We start from the raw sequence: 26,602 nt of genomic DNA, 5'->3' as shown, positions 1-26,602 counted from the left end.
GAATGTGTTAAGTGCCATTCCCAGTTACTGGCAAAGTAATGCTAAATGTGTAAAAATGCTTTCCTCCCACAAATTAAAAGATTTTAGTAATCAGTTATACCATCTATCTGATTGGAATAGGCTTTTATTATTTGTAATCCTAATGAAACTTTCAACCTACTGATGACATAGAAATGTTCATACAGTAACAGAGAATGTTGCCTTATTTGATGTACTTGGAAAATGTAATTGTGCCAGAATACATTATCTAACATGATCACTTGGTTCCACAAAATTATGCGTTTAGGCAAAATAGCATCATGGGAAGAGAGATGAGTAAGAACTATTTTTGGTGGGGATTAGGGGGATTGGACATTATGGTGGAATATAAATATCAGATTCAGTGTTTTAAGGTTTACAAAGCAGTTTATATACATAATCTCATTTGATACTCGTAACTCCATGAGATATCCTTATTTTATAGAGAAATAACGAGGTGACTTATGATCACATGATCACATAGCTAGTGTCAGAAGTGGAATCAAACCCAGATCACCCTTGACTCAAATCCAGCCTTGGATTTACAGTATTTTAAGAATGTAAATGCAATATAATTTTAATTCAGGTGGCATAGGTGGTCTATTTATACTGCTGTTAAACTTTGTCTCCTATGAAAATTTTAAAAATTGATAACATATGCCATTATAGTAACTTTTCTTTTTCTTTTTTTGTAGCAAACAGATTGGAACAAATATGATGACAGACTAATGAAAGCAGCTGAAAGGGGAGATGTAGAAAAATTGTCCAGCATCCTTGCTAAAAAGGGAATCAATCCTGGTAAATTAGATGTGGAAGGCAGATCTGCGTAAGTAATCTCATGGTCCAATTATGTTTTAGGTAGATTTGGGTTAACGTTTGAGTATGCAATGTTAATATAGAAGTTTCTTTTATTAACTTTTCTGGCATTTTTTTTAGAACTGTATTTTAATAAAATTTTTTGCTCTTTTATGATTTTTTCAAAAACATGTTTGGCTGATATATTTTGTTTTGTTCTAAATGTGTAATTTCATTTCTTTGGGGACCTCCCTACATGGAAACTACTAAGCAGATGTAAATCCACAATTTAGAGTCTTAGAGAACTTCTTGGGGAGGATTAAGGACTTGCTCATGGTCACAGAGCTAGTATGTTTCAGGGGAAATATTTGAAACCAAGTCTTCCCAACTCCAAGGCCTGCCAAATATATCTACTATATCATGTTGCTTCTTGCTTGATTAATAGATCTTCTCAAAATGGAAGAACCATCTGGATATATGACAATACTTAGGGTTCTGGGTTAGGTTGTCACAAATTAAGTCTCCATTCCAGAGCTATCATTAAGAATTGTTTCACTCAGTGTGAGAGGCAAGAAAGATGCCATAAGGGACTGTGGAACTGGGAAGGAGAATACCTGAGATCTAGGATGTGTCCTTTTTTACTCTTCTTTATCCACATCTAGTAAGTTCTATTTTAACTGACTATTTTTGGCAACTGGGTGCCAAGAGCCTTCATGGGGCTCTGCAAACTTAAATCAGAAATGGTTTCCTACAGGATACATATTGACTTAGAAAACCACAAATTAACATTAACTATTTTGCATTTTTACTCATTTTGTTAAACATTTCCTAAATATGTTTTAATCTAGTTCTTTCATTGGGCATGGAGAATTTTGCTGGCCATGAGCCAGCAGACTAGGAGTTTAACACCTAGTGTTTTTATTCTTTAGCTAGAGAGTCAAGATTTGGTTTTAAGTCCCATCTCTGACCATGTAACCCTAGCAATTCAGTGTCCCAGGTATCTTTCTAAGTCTGTAAGTGGCAGAATAGTTGGTGATCTGCATTGGAAAAGGGAGTTTCTTTTCAGTTGGGGTTTTCTAGCTCTGGAAAAGGATGGCATTGGACTCGGATACCCTCAGCTCAGGCAGGAAGGCAGTCCAAGGGGGGGATGTCATAGCCATGGTGGCTCCAGCTCAAGTCTTATTCTTTTTATGTATATGTGTGTGTTTGTGTGATGGATAAGGTAGGAAGTGGCAGAAGTAGAAGTGGGATGTCTCTGGCCCTTCTCTTCTGTAAATGCATACCCACCTGTGCCCATAGGTATCCCCAGGTTCCTTCAAAAGGTGGGAGGGATATGGATCTTCCATTGATAATAAGCTACTTTTCCCCAGGGTGGTTAACTGCGGGATGCCTCAGGTCTGAGGCCTGGTCTCCCATCATTTTAAGGATGGTCCCCAGAGAAGGTAATTCAGGCAGTATAACTCTCAAACCCTGTCCTCTATATGGTCAGAACTCCAAGGTTCTCTCCTCACCCCATGGCTAGCTACCTAATATGACACATGCTGGTGGTTTAGAGATTTGAAGACTGCCTACTCTTCCCATTCTTTAACCACCCTCTTCTCCCTGCCTTAAATTGTCTCAGAAATACCCAAGATGTTGGAAAGAGGAAATGTCTGCTTACATTTTCTCAATACCCAGGTGAATGGTGCCGATAGTCTCTAGACTAGTGCAGAGTCAACCTATGATTGACAACTGTTTGCCAGGGAATATTATTGCAGGATATAGAAAAGTAATTTGTGTGGAGTGCTGTTACTATTTCTTGTAACACCTTTCTGAAGTGTTCTGGTAAGCCACACCTATTTTGGTTTGGGAGTGGTTAACTTTTGGTGGAAACCCACTAAATTCAGCACTTAAGATGTCAGCAACCTGAATCATGAGAGAGGCCTATACTTCTAGTGCATCCTCTGAATGGTGAGTTCCTGCCTGGAACCTTTATTTAAGGAAGGACTCACTCATTCATGCCCTCTCCTAGTCTTCCTTGCATATAGGTACTACCTTCCCCTCTAGTTCCCCTCTTCAGCTCCATTTTTTAAGCCTGTGTTCCTTATCTTTGTGCATTTTTCTTGGTGACCTTTTTACTTTCCTTCTATACAAAAGACTAATCTTGTGAGAAAGGTAATTTTGGAATAAGAAAGCATAGTTAAAAGGGCAAATTTTAATAAAAAGAATATTTAGTGTGTTCCAACAGAAACTGGCTAAATCTAAAGGCGACATGACCGAAAATAAACAAAAAAGGATTATTGTATTTTTCTCTTCCATTTTAGTGGATTATTGAGAATTCAAATATGAGAATTGGAGTTAGAAGGTGTGGGTTAAAGGAATCATAGGATCATAGATTTAGAGCTAGAATGGACCTTAAATGTCATAAGTTCAAATCCCTTGTTTTACTAATGAGAAAATTAGGGCTTAGAGATGGATTTGTCTAAGGTTACACTGCTAGTTAGTTCAGGAAGTAGGATTCAGTTATGGGTGTTTCAGAGGCTAAGTTCAACATTGTCTCTACCTCATCTTATTTCCTATCACAAATCCCCTCTTCTACTATTCATTAGCCATGTGTCATTAGGCAAAATATTTTTATTCTTTAGAGCTTCAGTTACCTATCTCATTTGTGAAATGGTTCATAGAACTCTGTGACTATATATGGTTCCTTCCAGCTCTGAAATTCTATGATTCTAAAACTTTTTGAAATATATATATATGTGTGTATATATATATATATATATATATATATATATATATCTTCTTTCAGTACTATATCTCCTTTTTACTAGCTTTAGGAAAAATCAGTACTAATAATGGTATTTTTAAGCTTCCTGAGGAAATAAATTTTACAATAAAGTAATGCTCCATTGTGCTGTAGAAGTGTCCCTTGAATTTTGAAAGTTTAGCCCACCAATTCTGGCAGATCCTGGTCAAGTTGTTTTTTAGCATAGACCCAGCCATGGATTCTATATCTGTTGTTTGAGGACCAGCTAAATTTGAAGTCACTGATCTTCTAGTCGGGCCCCAAGTTAATGACTTTTTATGCTATAGTAACTTTATCGAGTAGCACAAGGGCTATGTAAATCATATTGGTAGAAAGAATATTCACCAGAAAAATAATAGATCTTACAAGTGAGCCGAGATAACCATTTCTTTTCTGTTTGATAAGAGTTTGCATTGAAAATATTGAATGAGACGTATAACATACAGGGACTACAAATAATTATTCCATTATATTTGGCATTAAATAGAACTTTATTGGAATACTATACCTGTTTTTATTATTCTCCTTCACAGAGAATATGGAGGAATTAAAGGTCTAGAGAAATGAGACAAAAATTACCAAAAGCCATTCTTTTAAGAAAAAGTTTAAGGAATTTGGCTGGTTTGGCCTTTTAAAGTCTTGATTCTCATCTCAAGATTTTAAGATGTTTTCATAATGACGATTTTGAGAAGTTTTTTCATATATAAATCATTGAATATAGAGAATTGGAATTTATGCAAGATAGGGAAGACAGCCTAATTTACTGGAAAGAGCACTGGAAACTGGCCAAATTAAGGCTATGCAAGTAATAAGTTATGGATCTGGGACAAAGAAATTTAGCCCTGTGGACCTATTTCTTCATCTGTAAACTAGGGATAGTACTTCTTCACAAGAAAGGAAAATGCCTTATAAAGTAAAATAGCACAGAGGCATAAAATAGAGTGATTTGGATTCTAGTTGTACCTAGAGAAGTAAATGAAACATTCAAATTGGCTCCTGAGGGAGATTATGAACCTTCTGTAATTTTGTAATTAAATTGACCTCTAAATAGCAACCATTTAAAAAACTATATCTGAATTGACACGTGATTGGAAAAATTGTTTTTAGTGTTCATTCACCAAAGTCTAAAAATGACTAGAACATCTCTTAATTTGAAAACCTAAAATCCTTTGTGATCCTATATCCATTTGTATTATTTGGTGATTTTTGTGATCCTTTGCCTATGTTGTATGAAGAGTAATGCTTTTCATTTAAACAAATAGATGATGGCAAAAAAAGGGGAAAAATGTAAGGATTTGGAGTACTGGGATTTAGAATGGCAAAAGGACTGAGGTAAAAAAAAAAAGAAGCAGTAGTTAGAAAAAAGTAGAGTTAGTTCCACATGAGAAATCATAATCTTTGAATGAGTTCTCCACAGGAATGGTAGAGAAGAATTTGACCATGAAGAGAAACCAGAAAATCCTTAACACAAAAAGTATTCTTATTTCTAAGCATTTTTAAATAATGTGATAATTTAATTTTTTAAAAAGGGGAGAGAATGTACTAACTTTTCACCTTTGGATATTTTTTTTCTTGGCCTTAGAAGACATAGTTTTAAAAAGTAAATGACTTCAAGTCAGAACTCTAAAGGAGTTTCAGAAGGACTTCTTAATGTTTTAAGTCCTAACATTTTATTTTCAATTATAGGTCCCATGCTATATAATTCTAAGTATCCATTTAGTTAGGATATCATTATATGGCTCTTTTTCCACCAAGCATTTATAAAATATCTGATTTACTAAATATCCAGTTATTATTGTAGGCATTGGGAAGACAGAGGCAAAAAACCGTGAAGTAGACCCTGCCCTAAAGGAGCTTATACATTTATATTGTACTCAGGGAGAGGATGTTGATATAAGAAATTTAAGCTATATAAATTCAAAATATACATGTAAGCAAGTACAAATGAATTTTAGAAAGATAAAGGAAAATGCAATGTAAAATAACAGTGTACTTTAAGAATGTATGTTAGGCAGAATATTTTTTTCCCCATTGAGCTCAAATATTTTACTTTTAGGAATGACTCACCGCTTAAAGTCTGAACTGTATTCCAAATCCATATTCTAGGGGAACATCAGATAGGTAATTTTGTAAAGATAAGGTCATCAATTTCAAGTCTTTTTCTTCTTTCTAGTTCTCCTGAACTTTAAGCCATAGAACAATAGGACTCAGGAAGGGAAACACTGACATAATCTAATTCTTGCTAGTGATTTCCACATGTTGTTTGTTTTTTCTTCCTGAACTCAAGTAGGAAGTTTGAGGGAATCAGTTTAAAGGCTGGTTATATTTGGAGTTGGGATATGCAGTGAAACTTTTGTTTCTAAATTTAGTTGTGTGTGTGTGTGTGTGTGTGTGTGTGTGTGTGTGTGTGTGTGTGTATGTGTGTGTTTGAGTTTTGAAACTTGAATTCATTAGTTCTGTGGTTATACTTGAGAAGTAATTTTTGATGAATTGTGAACTTTTAACCTGGAAAAAATAGTTGTTGGCAGTAAATTTGAAGCAAAAGAGCATCTTTTATGGAATTACACAATATACTTTTGGCATTTAGAAGTGCATGGATAAGAATTTCCCTTTCTCCACCCTTTACCCACACACACATATACTTGTTCTTTAATGAAAACATCATGTAGTTGGGACAAGCCTGACAGACTAAGATATATTTCCTATCTTAGTTAAAATTACAGGAATAGAATTTTGTTTTGAACTATTTTATTTTTACAACTTGAGTAACCATTGCATCTCAGTGTGCATTGAGGTAACTTCTTTGAAACTAAATAAATTGGGCTGTTAGTAAAGAAGAATTTTAATTTTAAAATTAAAAAAGATTAGTTATAAGAGGTATAGCAGATAGAGCATGAGGGCAGGAGTTAGGGATATTTACTTTTCTGAGTTCTAATCTAACCTTACACACTTACTAGCTATGTGACCCTGAGCAAATTACTTAACCCTGTTTCATAAAACAAAAACAAATTAAAAAAAAATCAGGGGCAGCTAGGTGGGTCAGTGGATAGAATGCCATGCCTGAAGAGAGGAGGTCTTTGTGTTAAAATCTGTTCACAGACAAACCCTAGCTATGTGTCCCTGGGCAAGTGACTTAGTCCCAGATGCTTAGCCCTGGCTGCTCTTCTGCCTTGGAACCAGTACTTAATATTGATTCTAAGAGGGAAAGGAAGGGTTTTAAAAAATGAGCTATGATTCATAGTACTGATATGCCTTGCTTTCAAAGAAGGTATAACATATGAAAATCTGAATTTATAAAACAGATTCAAGAAGGTATGTGATTATTTGCATTACAAAATGGGTTTTTACAACAGGATTCATGGTAGATGTTCCTTACATAGTAACTAATGAATTAAGTGGTTTTAGTTACTTCCAGTCTTCAGGCAATTATCTACTGCTCAAAACATGCCTATGTTAGCAAATATATTATTATTATGGCATTGCTTAAATATGAGATTTTTCAAATTTCATCTACTAAGATTTTGAAAAAGAATTTGCTTTCATGACTGTAGAGAACACATTTAAAATGTATCTCAATAGTAGTTTACTAGTGTGCCAGAGAACTTGATTTGACCAGATTTACATAGCAAATTAATTTGTAATACTGAGGAAAATATGCATCCTTGAACTCAGAATTTACTTCTCTGTTTTGGAAGCACTTTGCCTTTCTTTCATAGAAACAATTTGTTCTCTTCCTTTAAAAATTCACATTGAACAATTGGTAGCATTGCTTAGCTCATCTGGTGTCCCATTAGACATCTGAAACTAAACAAATTGTTTTAATAGAGTGCAATGTCTGCTTTATGCATTATCTAGGGAAACTATTTTGCATTTTTAAAAGCACTTCCCACCTCCTTCTTTTTCTAGAAAAGTTTCCAAATTTTTCCACCAAATTCTATATCAATTTGGCCTATAAGGAGGAGGAGCAGGGAGTATCATTTTCTATTGTCCTGAAAAACTTAGTCATGTAGTAATGAAGACAATTTAATGTGATGGATACATGAACCAAAGATTTATCAAATTCCTACTCTATGTAACATATTGTGCTAGGAACTGAGAATGCAGTTAAAATGAAATAAACTTTGCTGTCAAATAATCTAACATTCGACTAGGGAAGCATACATACATACAGATGTATAATAAATGCATATATAATGTATAATATAATAGATATATAAATGCAAAATTAATAAAAAAGTAATTTGAGGTGTGAAAGAGGGAGGAAGTGGGTTGAGGGCAAGGAAGGCATCAAAGATGGCTTTTGTAGGGGGTGGTATTTGAAAGGAGCTGAGAAGTCAAAGAGGTAGATAATGGGAATAGACTAAATTCTAGGTATAAGGGATAGCCTTTGCAAAGGTATAGAATTTTCTTTTTATTGGGAAGGGCAATTAACCCAGTTTAACTGGAACAGTTTGGTACAGTTTCAGAAATAGAGATGAGTGGAACAGATTAGGTATACAATATAATAGAAGCAAATGAACCTAGTGCCCTAGAGGGATCTGAGGTACTGGGTTAGAGATTCAATTTGACAAAAACTTCTAGGAAAACTGGATACCATAATGGAAGAAATTAGATTTATTACAGCAATTCATATCTTATACCAAGATGAGCTCCATATGGATACCTGACCTAGACAAAAAGGTTATATCATAAAGAAATTAGAGAAATGTGGAAAAAATTACCTATCAGATCTATAAATAAAAGAAAATTTAGTTGCCAAAGAAGGAATAGAGAGGGTGATAGAAGATAAAGTGGATAATTTTGATTGCATGAAACTAAAACATTTTTGCATGAACAGATCTAAAAAAGTTGAAGATTAAAAGATGTCTTAGCCACAATTCCAAAGACAACATATTCTTAGTCCAGATTCAAGAGGATGAGATGGGACAAAATGAGACATTCAGAAGTGACTGAACATTTAGCAAAGGGGAAGGTTTATTTTGTTCTAACACAGTATGCAATAAGGATATAGTAACATGTAGCTTCTCTTCGAATGAATCCCCTCCTCTACTTTGGCTCCACTTGGAAAATTTGTCTAGTCAGTAAGTCATCAGATTTCAGAGACTTTGTGGTCTCAACCACCCATCAAGTCTAAGACACTTGACCACAAATGGCAAGGACCTTTTTTTTTTTAAATGCCTAGAACAGGAAACTATATCAGGGAAGCTGGGCCAATTAGTTTGCATGGGAAGAAGGAATATATGTCAGGGAAATCAGGGAAGCTATATTAGATAAATACTAGTCCTATCACAAAAGGGAAACAGGTAATTGGGAAAAGAGTTTTTGCAATAAGTTTTGTCAACTAAAATCTAATTTCCAAGATATATGTGTATATGTACATACACACACACACATATATACATATATACACATTTGTGTGTGTGTATGTATGGAACTTCAAATTTATAAGAATGAGAGCCATTTCCCCATTGATAAATGGTCTAAGGATATGAAAAGGCAGGTTTTCAGAGAAGAAACCAGGGCTATTTACAGGCTTGAAAAAATGATCCAGAACACTGATAGAGAAAAACAAGTTAAAGCAGTTCTAAGGTTCTACCTCAAACCTGTCAGATTGGCAAAGATGACACCCCCCCCAAAAGAAAATTTGGAGGATTGTGGGGAAACAGGCACATGGTGGTGGACATGTGAAGGAGCCCAGCCACTTGGGAAAGCAATTTGAAATATGCAAAAAAGTTATTTAATATTGTATGCCCTTTGTCCCACATACATATGCTAGGCCAAAACTAAAGGACTTTAAAGAAAAAGGAAAACATCCTACATGTACAAAAATATTTTAGCACCCCTTTTTGTGTTAGCAAAAAAATTGGAAACTCATGTAATGCCCATATATTGGGGAAAGGCTGAACAGATTGTGGTGCTGAACAGATTGTGGTCTATATGAACAAGCTGTAGTAATGTAGAATATCATTGTGATATAAGAAAAGAAGAAATATGATTTCAAAGAGGCATGGAAAATTTTGTATGAACTGTTAAAGAAGTAAGCATAACCAGAAAAACAATTTATACTATAACATTAATATTATAAAAATGATCAGTTTTGAAAACATATAAACTAATGAAGAATGAAATGAGTAAAACCAGGAGAACTATACAATAATAACAATACTACAAACAATTTTTAAAATTATGAGAATTTTAAGCAACACAGTGACAGTTCATAAATCCAGAGCACTGATGATGAAACATGCTATTCATCTTCTGACAGAAGTGATGAGATTCAGGATGCAGAAGCAAGGCTTTTTTTTTTTTAAACTAGTCCACTTCTTCTTTCTATCTTCTTTCCTTCTCTTCTATCCTTCTCCCCTGCTTCCTTCCTCTCCTTCCTTTTTCCTCTTTCCCCTCCTCTTCCTCCTTCTGGCATATGGCCATAATGAAGTGGCCCTGGGGATAACCTATTTAACCTCTGTGTTCCAGGAAACTTTCTAAGACTATAAGCTTTAGAGAAGGTCCCTATATATATATTGGTAGATGATATTCTTACCTGAGAGTTTTCTATACATATGAAATTATAGGTCAAATTGGTCTTGTTCAGTATATTTCTGAGCCTATGGTGGAGCTATCTAGGCATGGCCCATGTCTTCTCTCCTTCCTTCCCATCCCAGGTATTTAATTCTTGAAATATACCAAGCTATCATCATAGGTTTTAGTGTTCGAAGAGCCTTTAGAGATCGTTTAGTCTCAGTCCTCAATATATAGATGGAGGAAACGAGGTCTAGGAAAGTAACATGACTTCCCTAAGGGTCAGATGGAAAGAGACAGAACTGGAAATTGAATCTAAGTTCTCTCAAATTATATTTTTCCATTACAAGATTCCTCCTAAATTTTCTCTTAATACTTAAAGTTGAGAATAAATCCAAGATTGTCTTTTTTCCCTCTTCCCTACCTAAAAAAGATTCCATATGCACATGAAATTGGCCATATTAACACAAATTACATTATTTTGCCAGCTTTGTTTGTTCTTGAGTAAGGTGTTTGAAAGTCAAAGTATTTAAAGTAGTTAAAAAGACTAAATATTGGGAGTGGATTGTGTGTGTGTGTGTGTGTGTATGTGTGTATTTTCTGTATTATACAGCATGTGTTTAAAAGTATAACCTTTACCTTTTTTGCAGTGTTTCATTTTAGGGAGCTTTTCATCTTACTTAAAAATGAGTAAGTTTAATGTAGACTTTATATTTTTTTTAATTTTAGAATATTTTTCCATGGTTACATGATTTATTTTTTTCCTCCCTTTTTCCATCCCCCTCCTGGAGCTGACAAGCAATTCCACTGGGTTATACACATATCATAGTTCAAAACCTATTTCCATGTTATTCATATTTGCAGTATAGCAATCCTTTAACATTAAATCCCTAATCATATCCCCATAGAACCACATGATTGATCACATGTTTTTCTTCTGCATTTCTGCTCCCACAGTTCTTTCTCTGGATGTAGATAGCGATCTTTCTCATAAGTTCCTCTGGATTGTCCTGTATCATTGTATTGTTGCTGGTAGAAAAGTCCATCACATTCGACTGTACCACAGTGTATCAGTCTCTATGTACAATGTTCTCCTGGTTCTGCTCCTCTCACTCTGTATCAATTCCAGGAGGTCATTCCAGTTCACATGGAATTCCTCCAGTTCATTATTCCTTTCAGCACAGTAGTATTCTATCCCCATCAGGTACCATAATTTGTTCAGCCATTTCCCAGTAGAAGGGCATCCCCTCATTTTCCAATTTTTTGCCACCACAAAGAGCGCAGCTATAAATATTTTATACAAGTCTTTTTCCTTATTATCTGTTTGGGGTACAAACCTAGCAGTGGTATGTCTAGATCAAAGGGTAAGCATTCTTTTAAACCCTTTGTGCATAATTCCAAATTGCCCTCCACAATGGTTGGAGCACTAATGTAGACTTTAAAGCAGAGAAGTTTATGGTACTATCTTCAGATTTACTTTAGATCTATGTTATAATAAAATAGGATTTCATTATTTTTTATTTTAAAGAGATTTTATTTTATAATTATATGTATTAACAAATTTCCATGTAAGTTTTTTGAAGTTATATGATTCAATTTGTCTTCCTCCCTCCCTTTTCTCCCCTACTCCTAGAACTGGCAAGCAAGTTGTTCTACTCTTCCCTCCCCCTCCTGGAATTGGCAAGAAGTTTGCTCTGAGTTATATATTATCATGCAATATCATCATTTCAATATTTTGGTCTTTATTTGGCATTACATATGCAATATTATAATTTTTTTCCTTTTTGTTTAGATTCCATGTTGTCGCATCAAAGGGAAATTTGGAGTGTTTGAATGCTATACTTGTACATGGAGTTGACATTACTGCCAGTGATATTGCAGGTATTAAGTTTTCTTTAAAATTTACTTGTAGAGCACAATAATTTGTAAGGTACTGATTGTCTTACTTAGACTTTTTAAAAGAGAGACAACTTTCTAGCTTTAAATAATTGGGAAAATATCATAAATACAGTCTCACATCAATATTTACATTATTTAGAAATGGAAAGACAGATAGTAGCAAGATGAGTCAGATATACTCTGAAACAGAACTTCTTAATTTGGGGTCCACAAACTTGTTTGAAAAATATTTTTATAATTGTATTTCAGTGAATTGATTTCCTTTTTAAGTCCATGTGTTTTTATTCATTTAAAAATATTCTGAGAGAGTCCATAGACTTAATCAGATCGTGAAAGGGGTCTATGACACAAAAAAAAGATCAAGAACCTTTGTTCAAGAAGCATTAGATAAAGTTACTTAAAGAACAGCTAAGATGGCTTAATGAATGGAGCACTGGTCCTGGAATGAGAAAGACTTGAATTCATATCTGGCCTCAGACATTTAACTAAGCTGTGTGACCCTGGGCAAGTCACTTAACCTGTTTTTACCTTAATCAACTGGGGAAGGAAATGGCAAACCATTCTTGTGTCTTTGCTAAGAAAACCCTATAGACATATAGTCCACAGAGTTATGAAGAGTCATTTATAACTGCATGCACAATGCACAATGGCATAACAACTTGAAGGAAGCTAGATAACATTTTTCTTCCAACCATTCCCTTTCCTCAGAACTCTGGAAGGCATACCTTCACTCTCCAGATTTCTCTACCTTGGCTTTGTTTCCTTTTATAACTAATACTCTCCTGACCTCTCGTCTTAAGCATGCTACCTTTTAGGCCTATACTTTCTTTCTACTAGTGCAGTGATGTTGAATTTTTTAGAGACGGAGTGCCCAAACTGCATCTTGGCTGCATGTGAGCTGCCCCCTTACCCCAGACAGGGGAGAAAGGAAGTGCTCCCATTGGGCTGCTGGACAGAGGGAGGGTGATGTTCTCAGACACGGTGAAGAAGGGGAAGGGAGCAGACCCCTCCAACACACATGGCAGGGATTCACCAACGTAGTACTTGTGCAAGCTAAACTCTTTTCCTTACCTCCTTAAAGACTGATTGAAATACTCTTTTTTAAAAGACTTTTTCCTTGTTATATTCAGCATATATCCTTTGGTATGCTAATTCATACTCCTGAAATTATATTTCTTTAAAATAAATATTTATATATCTAAAACCAATCACCATTACATACTGTCTTCAGTTGTTACTCAAGCTAGATTTGTGGCATAAATATTGCTACATGTCAACTGTTAAAAAAAAATTAGTACCTTCCTTATATGTGACCCTTCTAGACATTGGGGATGATATAAATATGAATGAGATATACTGTGTCCTGAAGCATCTTACATTTTGTTAGTAAAAATAAGAAAAATATACAATTTACTGTAATGAGACAGTGTGATAGAGTGTATAGGAAAGATCTTATATCTGATTGGGGAGAATCAGGAAAGTCTTCATGAAAGAAGTTGCATTTGAAGGATAGACAAAAAATTTTTTAGGAAAAGATGGAGTGTGGACAGAAAAAGTGATTTTAGGCAGAAATAATTACATCCTTTTCAACATTCTCAGATGACTTCTGCTTCAGTAATCAAAAAAATATTTAAGCAAGTATGTTATGCAGGTGCCTTGCTAGGCTCTGGATATGCATAAATCTTAAACCCAAAAAACCAATATCCTGCCATTCGTGCTCTCAAAGAAGTTATAGTCTTGTAGGGGGATACAATATGTGCACAGATAAGTATACCAAAGTTTGATGAAAAAAATAAAGCAAGGGCAGAGGAAGAGGAAGAAAAGGGAGTGAAGGCCAAGAAAGGTTTCATGGAGGAGATGGCACTTGAGCAGATCTTTGAAAGAAGAAAATAACTTTTCAAGAAAAAGAAGCAGCACATTCCAGGAATGGGAGCCAGTTTGTCAATAATCTCTTATTAAGTTCTTACTGTGTGCTATGAATCTTGTTAAAACTGAGCTTACAAAGAAAGACAAAAACAAGCTTAAAATCTAAAGGGAGAGACAACATGCAAACAACTATGAACAAACAAGACACATGTAAGATCAGTGGGTGGTAATTTTGGAGGGAAGTCACTAGCATTAAGGGGACCAGGAAAGCCTTCTTACAGAAATTGGGATTTTATCTGAGATTTAAAGGAAGCCAGGGAAACTAAGCCCAGACAAGAGGGGAAAGCATTCCCCACCTGAGGGACTGACTGCCAGTGAAAATGCACAGAGATATGAGAGATAGATTGTCATGTCTGTGGAGTCTCTAAATCATAGGATATGGAGAGGGAAATAAAGTATAAGCAGATTGGAAAGAAGGAGTCATGTTATAAGGGGTTTTAGAAGCCAAAAAAGAGGATTTTACATTTATCTTGGAGATAATAGGGAGCCCTTGGATGGAATTCATTGAGTGGGGGTGAGGGGCAGTGAGATAAAATGAGGATGCACTGGATTCTGGGGAGACTTGAGGGACAAAGACCAAACAGAAGGAGGCTCACTAAGTATTTCAGGAATAAAGTGGGGAGGCCTCCATTAGAAGGGGAAGTCCATTTGAATACACAGAAAGAATGACAGAATGAGTGAAAGAGATTCGTTAGTATTTTGACTAGACTGGAATGTTAGAATATATGAAAGAGGATAAGGTGAAATAAAGCTAACTGGTAGGTCAGAGCCAGATTTGGAAAGCTAACGAATTTGGTTTTTTTTCTTAGAAGCATTCAGGAACCAGGAAAATTATTGAGCAGAGAACCCTAAACTATATTTGTATTTTGCTATAGAAAACTATTTTGGCAGCTGTGTGAAAGATATAAAGAAGAGTGTTCCTATTTTGATCACACTCATGTCCTCATGATCTCTGTAATCACACATTTCTATATAAATTATATTAGAGAAGATTCCCAATTGTTGAAAACACTCCTTAGTATGTTGAAAATTAGACAAAGGATGTTGCTAATTTGACTGCTGTCTGTTAAACCTTTTTTTCACGGTTTACTTTCCCACACCACTTTATCTAGGACATTTGGTAACTTTTTACTTAGGGTAAAAAACACCTGGTAATTAGATAGCCAACATGTGGATAGTGTGATCTTGTTTCATTGTATTTTCTTTAGGTTATTTTAAAAAAAACAAAAAACAAAAAACACTCTTCTCTTCTGTCTTAGATGAAAAGTATCAGTTCCAAGGCAGAAGAGGTATAAGGACCAGGCAATTGGAGCTAAGTGAAATTATTTGCCCAGTCACACAGCTAGGAAGTGTCTGAGGCTATATTTGAATCTAGTCCAGGAACTCCCATCTCTAAGCCTTGTTCTTTATCCCCTGAGCCACCAAGCTACTTCACTGCCCCTCTTGGGTTGTATTTTACTTATAGTCATTCATTTCTAATGACCAAGATTATGCTAATAAAAAATTATTTTTCCTTTCCATGTTCTCATTCAAATATATAGTAATTAAACTTTTACTCCTAGGGAGAAGTGCCCTTCACCTTGCCGCAAAATATGGACATGCTTTGTGCTTACAAAAGCTTTTACAGGTAGGGAAAATTCAACTTTAAAAATTTTATTAAGAATTATTTTAATATGTTCTTCAAACTTTGAATAAAAGGAAAAGGCTAAATATATTCTGCCTGATTTACACAATTTTTTTCTGGAGGAATGTTAGCTATAAAGAGAAAACTAGGAGGGAAATGAATTTCATAACTTAGTGTATTAAAATAAACTTATGGAGGCTACTGTCCTGTTGACATTAACTCAGATTAGAAATAGTTGGCATTTTAGTTTTTATGTGTACAGCCTAATTTAAAAGATTGTTCAATATATATTGTACTACTTTGTTTTCTTTCTACTTAAAAGACTTTTATACATTATTGACTTGAGTCTTAGTCAAAAAGCACTGTTTACAGAGCCTTGCAACAGTCATTGAAAAATTCAGTTATTCAGGTGATTAATATCAAGAAATAATTTTGTTGTGGTAGTAGTGTTTTTTACTCAATTTGGAATTCCTTGAATTAAGTGTTTATTACTCAGGGTTGGTTAAATAGATATATCTATAAACTCTTTGTTTTTTTAAAACCAGTAACTTATTAAATTAATAAGAGCAATTTAGGCTATTTTTCTAATTGTTGAAATGTTTTAAAAAAATCCCTTGTCCTCTCTCTTAACAACTCTTAAGGCTTAAGGGCAAGGGCAAATCAGGTTAAGTGACTTGCCCAGAGTCACACATCTAAGAAGTATCTTAAGGTCAGATTTGAACCCAAATCCTCCTGATTCTAGGCCTGGTACTCTATCCATTGTACCATTCAGCTTCTCCTTTGTTGTTGAAGTTTAAACCTTTGACATTTTAAAAATATTTTGTGCTATTTAATAAATCAGTACCTTTTCATCTTTAGTGAAATCTTATTACACTTTTACTTTGTATATTTTAGGCATTCTTCCATTTCAAATTAGATAACGAAACAAAAGTAAAAATAGATTGACTTTTACTGAATATTGACTAAAGCAGAATATATAAGATCTGATTTTAAAAATAGAATCCTAATAAATAACTTATTTATTAATTTATTGATAGTACAACTGCCCTACTGAACATGCAGACCTGCAGGGTAGGACTGCACTTCATGATGCAGGTGAGCAATAATTTTACTATTGGTAAAAGAGTATGTTAATTTTCCTTCCCCTTCTCCCTTTTTCCTGTCCTGTCTTATACAGTCAACACTAAGAATCAGTTCCACACAGAAGAAGGGAAAAGGCTGGATAATTGAGGTTAAGTGACTTGCTGAAGGTTACACAGCTAAGAAGTGTCTGAGGTCAGATTTGAACCCAGAACCTCCCATCTCCTGTCCTGCTTTGCTATTCACTGAACTGCTCCATCTTAATACTTTTAGTTGTTTTTTAAAAGAAGCTAACTTTTATTTTGCATATTTGACAGATGGTATTTTTTAACTTGTTGACCAGTTTCTCCCTTTGGTTCTTAAAAAGTATATTTTTTCTTGCCTTTTTTAAAAAACTCTGACCTTCTGCCTTGGAACTAATACTAACTGTGGCAGAAGAGTGGCAAGGGCTAGGCAATTGAGGTTAAGTGACTTGCCCAGGGTCTTACAGTTAAGGAAGTACCCTAGGCCAGCTTTGATCTCAGGACCTCCTGTCTCCAGACCTGATTTACTCCACTGAACTACCCAGTGGCCCTCTTAATTTTTTTTAAACCGTTGTTAAGCAAGCTATGGGTGACTATCATTGCATTTTTAACTTTTTTTATTATAGTATTGCACTAATAATTTAACATAGTTGCAAGTAGTACTTGTGTGACTGAGTTATCTCTGAAAATTTTCTCTAAATATCAAAAAAAGGAAGGATGACTATAGGTCCGAAAATATAAGAGATTAGTTTAAATACATACACACATTTATATAACCACAGAACTTTAGAAAAGGAAGGAACCTTTGAAAATACATCCATTCTCTTATTTTAGAGATGTATAAGTGAGCTCTAGAAGAAATAGTAATTGCCCCAGTAATTGCAAAGATGGAACTCCAATCTTGATCTTTTCCCACTGTACTATACTAGTTACTTTGGATTAAACTGATTAAATGGTTTCCTTTTTATAGTTGTATTTAACAGAAAATAAAGTTATTATAAGTGTGAGAAATAACAGTAGGACTAAGAAATTAACTTTTAGCCTAAAAATAATCTGCTTTTTATTTTATTAGTTTTCTTTAAAAAGATATTTTAGTTTCTTTAAAAATGTTTTCATTCTTTTAAGATAAAATTTCTGAAACTACTTTGTGATATACTCATAGCAGAGAATTAATAAAACAAAATATTCCCATGTATCTCCTAGATAATTATATCTTTAGATCACATTTCACTTGTTTCATGACATAGATAAATGTTAAATGACATTTAGTATATTTTACTTTAAAACATGAGAAAAACATAATGAGTACTGGTTTTATATTTAATAATTTTATGAATTAGGGTTTTTCAGTTTTCAGATGTTTTTAGTAATATGTTTTGCTTTCATCAAAATACATTTACAAGTGAAAATATGACTGAATTTCATAAATGTTAAATTTTCTTTTCTTGCATTTTACAGCAGACACTGCTGAGCCAATATTCTTTTCATTCTTATAAGAGGGATTAATGAATGATCATTTCCTATAGGAATATAAATTTCTCTGACTGATGAACTTACCATTTCTTTTCCCTCTATTTTAGATGTTAAAAATAGTATGTCTTTTAAAAAGCTTTTAGCAAAGACCAGAATATATGACCCTTGTGTTAAAAACATTGGAAAGGAATCTGGACTAATGAATCATATTTGTTTAAGGCAACCTTGTGAAATTTTGTGACAGTTTTTTTTTTTTAAGTCGAGATGCCATATGGAGATGTAAACCAGTAAAACATGATATATAAAAGTAGGGAATAGGAAGCAAATTTAAGTTTAATTTTAATTATGTGTTTTGTATGCATGGTAGCACATTCTGTTCATAGCTAAGGAAATTTTCTTGTATTAGAGAAAAGGAATTTCCTCAAAGTCAATTAATATAGTATTTCTAAATGATGAATAGTTCTTCAAATAGAACTGTAATAGACTATATTGTTGAGATCAGTGTATTAGCGGTTGTGAAACTCAAAAGGTAGAAACAGTTTATGTATTACATTGATAGGAAAACTTTAAATGTCTCATTAGCATATGTTTTCTCTCTAATGTACAGCAATGGCAGATTGTATTTCTAGCATACAACTGCTTTGTGACCATGGAGCCTCAGTAAATGCCAAAGATATGGTAAGTTAACTTACATTCATTCTATATTTCAACTAGTGAAGGGAATACTGCTTTTCTCTACTTCCCTCTTTATTCCATTGTGAGCCCCTTGACGGAAGAGACTATTTTTTTTGTCTTTCTGTGTATCCTCAGCACTTTGCACAGAGCCTGGCACATGGTAGGTGCTTCATAAATGCTTGTTGACTTTTCAGTTTCTTACTACTATTTAGGATGGGCGTACACCACTGGTACTGGCCACTCAGATGTGTAGACCATTAATATGCCAACTTCTGATTGATCGTGGTGCAGATATTAATGCCAGAGACAAACAAAGCAGGTAATATAAAGTCAGTAGTTAAATGACTAATTCTTTTAAATTTAGATTCATATTTATGTGTGCCTGGGGGCTGGAAAATGCCTGTCTTATTTTGTGCAATAGATGTATATGCAGAAAAAATTTTATATAAATTGAATTAAAGCCAGTTAAGTATATAAAGGACAGATTGTTATAGTGGATTTTTTTAACCCCTTACTTTCTGTCTTAGAATCAATATTAAGTATCAGTTCCAAGGCAGGAAGTAAGTAAGGACTAGGCAATTATGATTCAGTTACTTGCCCTAGATCAAATAGGCAGGAAGTGTCCGAGATCAGATTTGAACATAGGACCTCCTATCTCCAGGCCTGGCTCTTTCTCCACTGAACCCCCTAGCTGCCCCATGGTGAACCTTTTTTGTAAAAGAAATAGCAATAAAATTTATTATCACTGCCATTTTTCTAAATATACTTTATAGCAGATTTAAGATTATGAAAATTAAATCCTTTTAACTATAATTTCATAAAAAAGTAGAAAGGCAAGATGCATAAGGTAAACTTATTTAATAGCCACATGAAAAATACTCAGAACTAACATTTAACATTTCTAATAGTTTACTTAGGATTACTGAAAAAAATAACAGATTTTGTATGTGTTGGTTGAATTTATAATTTGATCTTTTGGTATATGATATAATTTTATGACTTATAAAGTAGTATAATTCAAATATGTGAGATAATTAAAATAAAAAGGAACTCTTTTATTTAGCTTATTTGTTTAATAAATGAGATAAAGGAAGGGGAAAGGGGAAAAAATGACTTTTATAATACTTCATTTAACCAAACTTCCTGAAACAAGTTTGTGTTGTTACTGTTGTCATTTTAAACAAAATCAACTGTCATCAGAATAATACCCACATTTCCTAATTCATTTGAAACAATATTAGTGTGACTTCTGGTGTTAGTAAAATCTAAATTAAAATCACATTTCTGATTCTTTTAATAACCCTTACCTTCCGTCTTGGAGTCAATACTGTGTATTGGCTCCAAGGCAGAAGAGTGGTAAGGGCTAGGCAATGGGGGTCAAGTGACTTGCCCAGGGTCACACAGCTAGGAAGTGGCTGAGGCCGGATTTGAACCTAGGACCTCCCGTCTCTAGGCCTGGTTCTCAATCCACTGAGCTACCCAGCTGCCCCCCACATTTCTGATTCTTAATAGCTATTTGACCACTAGGATAATCATTAACTCATACATTATTCCTTGAAAACTCTTTAGGATTTATTTTTTGAGTCATAGGAATTGTAGTGCATGGTTTTCTTGAATTCTGTCAAATGTTTTCTTGTAATGTTTTATTTATTGTGATTGTATATTCTTCTAGGACTGCACTAATGTTAGGCTGTGAGTATGGTTGTAAGGATGCCGTGGACATTTTAATTAAAAATGGTGCAGATGCCAGCTTGTTGGATGCTCTTGGCCATGATACTTCTTACTATGCAAGAATTGGTGATAATCTGGATATTCTATCATTAATGAAGAATTCAGCTGAAAATGCAAACAAAGGTATCCAGGAATTTCCTTAACTTTGAATGAATAAATGAATAGATTGATGGATGGATGAATAGATAAAAAACACTGAAGAGCTTATTATGTATCAAACTTTGTGCTAAGCTCTGAGGATATAAGTGCAAAAACAAGATAGTTCTTGCCACAGGAAGCATAAGAATGGTTGATTTACATGTCCTTTCCAGAATAATGGCAATATTGATTTGATTACCATTCTATGAGTTTTGAGGTAGAGTACTGTGTAATGAATGCTATATTAGCAAGACTGGCAAAGAGATAGCCAGGGTGAATGATTGGTTAGGGTATGTTATCTTAATTTAGGCAAAAGTCAGTTAAAATAAGCAAAACAGCACATAGAAATTTTAGTATTGAAACTTTTGTGATAACAGAAAACTTTCTTCAATGAGAAAAATCTCAATTAGTAAATCTGTTAAATATTTATCTTTCTTATATGTCAGAATGCCCCTTTTTGCTTGGTTATTTTAGATCTGTTGAAGTAGAATTTACTGGTAGTTGTGCTATAAGAGTCCTGGGTAATTATGCAATTAATCCATTGGGAAATAATTGAAGATCAAGTATCAAGTGAAGCACTACTTTTGGAAAATGATTTTGTGCCTTTTAAATGGATGTATGTTTAAAATTCTTGACCTTTTTTCTTTGAATGAAATAAAACTACAATGAATGAAATTAATAATTAAGCTTAATTTTTAAAAAAAGTAATAGAGGTAAAGGAGGCAAATGGACAAAAGCAAGGTAGAGATCTATCTTGGAGTCTCCCTGTCTTTATAACTGTGTGACCTAAGGGAAGTGATTTTAGCTTTTAGTTCTGACTTATGAGAGGAGACTGAATCAGGTGCTTTCTAGGTTCTCTTTCAGTTCTAAAATTTTATAAATCTATGCTTAATATGCATCCAAACTAATATCATGTATTATTATTTTCATCCTTCCATTTTTTGCTCCTTAGGGAGAGAACCTTTGAAGAAAGGACTATCTTTTCAGCAGGTAAGTCTTCATTCCAAAATTTAATAAATTATGCTTGGGTTGCTAGATTGAAAGGCAAATGCTACTAAATTGACATAAATTGAATATCTTGAAAATTATAGATTTTGTAATGACTTTATATACTTTATAGAGGATTTTCAGGCTTAAGGCTTTTTTCCCTGATCATTCCTGACAGGACACAGAAATTCTTTAATCTTTATTTTTTCCCCTTTTTCTTTACTAACTACTAGATACTTATATTATTGGATTCCCAATGTTAGGTTATTTAATTACATGTTCAATTTAAATTGCTGGATTGTTGATAATATTTAGAATCTATGATAATGTCTTCCCTGACTCATTTACAAATCATATTTTAGGTTATAATATGTCATTTTATGGATGAATTTTGCTGATGCCTAATCCCATCTATTTGATCTAAAGTCTTATCACCTCATTCAATTTAAAATAAAAGCTGTTAAGTTTTGTTTGTTATGGTTCACCAGAGACTTGCCTTCTTTATTGTCATTCATTCAACAAGTATTTATAAAATACCTACAGTGTGCTAGGTAATAGGAATACAAAGAAAAAAATCAGTATGGATTTAACTCCTCTATTTTTGTGTTACATGATCCTCAAATGACACTCTGCTTCATTCTATGACAGTTAATAATTGGGATCAGAATATGTACTGTTATACTTAAAGTCTTTTGATAGTTTTTAATTCTGCTCTTATGTGATCATTTCTTTGAATATATTTGTTAAACTATTACTCTATGGATTTGAATAGAAATTAAGTAAGCTATTATACTTTAATGGAGTGGACTCTTGAATAGCTTAAATACTCAAGTAATTTAATATTTTGAAAACTTTCAAATAATAGGTCAAAATTATTTACAAGAAAGTTGTTTGAAAGTGAATTCCATTTTTAGAATGAAATGAATTTTTAAAATACAAATAGAAATACTGCCACCTTGTGTAATAAAGAGCAAAGCTTAAAAGCATAAGGCAAAATATACTGGGTTTAAAGTTTCTCCAAAATATGTCTCTAAAATTTATTTTATTTATTCATTACTTTAACCTTGTTACATTTTAATGTTGAAATAACTTAGGTATCTTATGTTCCACCAACCCGAAATCTGTTGCATATTCAAGATGATGTAAATATGAGATCTTATCAATGGGAGCAGAAAAATGTTCAGGTAATGTTTTGGGAAATGGGCACTCTCAAAAAAATGCTATGTTCCTTTGAACAGTAAAATCAAATTGTTTGAATAGGTTTGTTTCTATTATTTTGAATTCTCTGTTATTGCTTGATTCTCCTTTAAAAATGAATTATCCTAACTTTTCTTAGTTGATACCATTTGTTTTTCATAGTATTTGGAAGCACAATAAGTTTTTCACTAGGAACATCTTTTATCAGTGAAATCACAGATCCAGTCCAAACACACACACACACACACACACACACACACACACACACATACACCTGCTGCAGATATTCTTTTTGCATATGGAAGTTTGTGTGTGAGTGGACATGACAATACCACTCATTTGGTATTTCAGTTTAGATTGACACTTTTCCCATAATTTATCGTCTTTGAGCTTTGCTTTGGGCACAGAGAAGCTACATCACTTGCCCAAGGCAGTATACTCATTATGTGTCAGAGGCAACACATGAATCCAAGACATTAACTAGGAAAAAAATTCCCCCCATAATAGCTACCTACTTTATTGATTGAAATGATTTTGTTTTAGTTTGTGTTATTAAGGCTTACTCATAATAGTAATATCCTATAGCTCCTGGATATGTTGAGGACAAAAAATACAAATATTTATCCAAAACAAGTGTGTTAGGGGTGGCTGGGTGGCTCAGTGGATTGAGATCCAGACCCAGAGATAGGAGGTCCTGGGTTCAAATTTGACCTCAAACACTTCTTAACTGTGTGATTGAGCAAGTCACTTGACTCCCATTGCCTAGCCCTTACTGTATTGATTCTAAGACAGAAGGTAAAGTTTTGTTTTTTTTAACTGTGTTGGATTAGAAATAGCAACTATATGGTTTATATAGTTGAACATGTGAAAATGTAATTTATATGTAAATACCAGGTGCTACTTTAATAAAACAGAGTACACCTTTATTTTGATTTCTACATTCTTGTACATTTCCTATTATGTATTGTCTTTGGGAAAAGATTATAGATATTGTAATGCTTCTTAATAGAGTTCATTTGTTTTTATCAGATGGCCTAAATGGTGATAAACAGTAAAATGTTAAGGATGATCTCATTACAAATTTTGGAGACCTAAAACTAAAGATAGTTCTGACTTATTTGGTTGATAGACTATCTTATTTTTGTTAGTAACAGTGTCCTTCATTGCTGACTTTTAAATATTTAAAATGGTATTTTAATTTAAAGTATTTAATTTATATATAATATATAAAATTAAGTAATTCAATTTAAATTATGTAAATACTTTAAATAGTATCTTTTGTTATTATGATGTTGTAGTGGCAGCATGGTAAAGTGAGTAGTGTTAGTTTTAGAGTGAAAAAGATCTGGGTGTTGAAATCTTGCCTCTAACATTAGCTGTGTGACCATGAGCAAGCCATTTAACTTAACCTTAAGCCTCAATTTGCTCATGTCTAAAATGGGGATAATATCTTTAGTACCCACCCTACCAGGCTGTTTTAATGTTCAAATGAGACAATGCCAAGGTTCCCAGATTTTCTCAGTTCGTGATGTCATTAGTGTGTGTCAATAATTTTTTCATAATGCTTTGAAGTGAAAAGAAATACCTAGCAGTTGTTTTTTAAGTAGTTTGGTTAAGAAAACTTATTAAGAATGACTTAACTACTTAATAGCTAATTGAAAAAATAATACACATAGATTAACAGTAATACTATTTTTATTTCATTCTTAACAATTCATTCTTTACAGTTATTAACTATTGATGTGTGTGTGCCCATTAGGCACTATATAGCTTCTATAACCTTGGAATCAGCTCAGACCCTGATATCCTCATTTCTCTTTTTACGTTGATATTTTTGCATAGTACTTGCTTCTTATCACAGCAATTGCTGAAAACTTAGCTTCATAATGGTAATATGTTGCAGATGGGAAAGTTAGAGAAGCTGTTGGCATTGCCAAAAAGCACAAGTGAATAAAAATGTACCTCAAATATTTTAGGACATCATTGAAAGAAGAAATGTTGGGTGATCTAATATTGAAATGGTGAGTTCTTTCAGGTTCTGATAGATGTTTATTATTGTTTTTCCCTTGAAAAATTTTTTTTAAAAACTTACCTTCTGTATTGATTCTAAGACAGAAGAGTGATAAGGGCTAGGCAATTGAAGTTAAGTGATTTTCTCAGGATCACACAGCTCGGAAGTATCTGAGGCCAGCTTTGAACCTAGGACCTGCCATCTCCAGGTTTAGCTCTCTATCCACTGAACTAATTAGCTGTCCCTCCCTTGAAAAGTTAAAATGTCTTACAGTACCCCTGTGAATTTGCCATGGCACACACTTTGAGAACTGCATTTATAATGTGAATGAAATTTTTTGTAAACTTTAAACTCCTACGTAAATTAAGTCATTTCTTGTGTTTATTTTTTCAAGTTAATTTTTTAAAAGTTGGTTGGCATTTCCATGGTTATTTTGTGTATGATTTATAATGAGAGACTGAGAAAATGTATTATGACTATATTAAAAAATTTAATTACCCTTTTATCTTTTATCCTCATTATTTCTCAATATGTTTTTAAGGATCTAGAGGCTGAAAATGAAGATTTGAAAGAAAAATTGAGAACTATTCAACAAGAACAAAGGATATTAATCGATAAAGTCAATGGATTGCAACTTCAATTAAATGAGGTATAGTCTTTATATATTTTAAAAAATGATTCCATATAATTCTCATCATTAGCAAACATTTATGGACCACCTGTTAGTGTGCAAGGCCTCCTAACCAATCTACTCTTATAGAGCTTACAAGTTTATTTGAGGAGCCAAGGCATATATACAAACAGATAACTTATTCTACAAAGGAGCATATCCTCAATTATGATTGAGTGACTTGGACATTAAATATTATAGGTCTTCAGAGAAAGGAGGTCAGTGTATACTGATAGAGTTAGGAAAGCTTAAGGGAGAAGGTAGAATGGGAGATAATCCTTGAAAGATGAATAAAATTTATACAAGAGCAGAAATGGGAAGAAGGGTTGATTGAATATGGAGAATGAGAGAGGATAGGGAAACAAAGATGATGCCAAATTTTTGAACCTGGGTGACTAAAAGGTTTGTAGTGTCCTTGATAGTAAGAGGAAAGTTCAGAAGAGGGGAGATGGGGCAGAGATAATTAATTGTATTTTGGATATATTGTTTTTGAGATGATCTACCAGAAATCTTGCTAGAATTGTGCAGAATGTGGGTATGGGGTTAATATGTTGGTCTAAAGCTCAGGGAAGAAATTGGGCTTGAATATTTGTGAATTTGCATAATGATGATAATTCAGCCCATGGGGATGGATAAGATCCCCAAATGAAGAGCATAGAAAGGAAAGAGAAGAGGGCACATCCAAAATTAGTCGGTGTGATAGAGATGATTGACTCACCTAAAATACAGTTTGTAAAGACATAATATCTTTACAGTTTAATTTGGAAATTATACAGAAATGTAGCCATTAATATACAGTGTATATGTATTTGGAGTATTTTATTTTCCTTATGAAAAGGAACCATTAAAAAGGGAATTTCATTATTTTCATTTATAAAATAAAAACCAGGGATAAAATTGTTGGTGCTGGAACAAACCACAACCAAAACCAAAACCAGAAATTTAGGAATCAACTAGGATTGATTAAATTTGCTGGCAAAGACGCCCCATTCCCATGGATAGAGACTCCTTAAAGAATACAAGGACAAAGTTTATAGGTTTCAATTTAGGA

General features: G+C 33.6%; 1 protein-coding gene across 4 annotated transcripts in view; it reads left to right on the top strand.

Annotated features, from left to right (window-relative positions):
- The window catches only part of UACA (uveal autoantigen with coiled-coil domains and ankyrin repeats), an 88,681-nt gene that overhangs the window by 36,992 nt on the left and 25,087 nt on the right, over window positions 1-26,602 (top strand). For all 4 annotated transcript variants that reach the window (XM_007479647.3, XM_007479646.2, XM_016427582.2 and 1 more), the window contains exons 2-11: window positions 714-844; window positions 11,910-11,998; window positions 15,505-15,569; window positions 16,604-16,661; window positions 18,750-18,820; window positions 19,030-19,136; window positions 20,490-20,671; window positions 21,639-21,676; window positions 22,768-22,857; window positions 25,423-25,530. In XM_007479647.3, coding sequence (XP_007479709.2) covers window positions 714-844; window positions 11,910-11,998; window positions 15,505-15,569; window positions 16,604-16,661; window positions 18,750-18,820; window positions 19,030-19,136; window positions 20,490-20,671; window positions 21,639-21,676; window positions 22,768-22,857; window positions 25,423-25,530 — 939 coding nt within the window. The remainder of the gene's footprint in view (window positions 1-713; window positions 845-11,909; window positions 11,999-15,504; window positions 15,570-16,603; window positions 16,662-18,749; window positions 18,821-19,029; window positions 19,137-20,489; window positions 20,672-21,638; window positions 21,677-22,767; window positions 22,858-25,422; window positions 25,531-26,602) is intronic.

This window comes from Monodelphis domestica, chromosome 1 (assembly GCF_027887165.1).
Source record: "Monodelphis domestica isolate mMonDom1 chromosome 1, mMonDom1.pri, whole genome shotgun sequence".
Classification (NCBI taxonomy): Eukaryota; Metazoa; Chordata; class Mammalia; order Didelphimorphia; family Didelphidae; genus Monodelphis; species Monodelphis domestica.
This window is presented reverse-complemented; position numbering and strand designations above follow the sequence as displayed.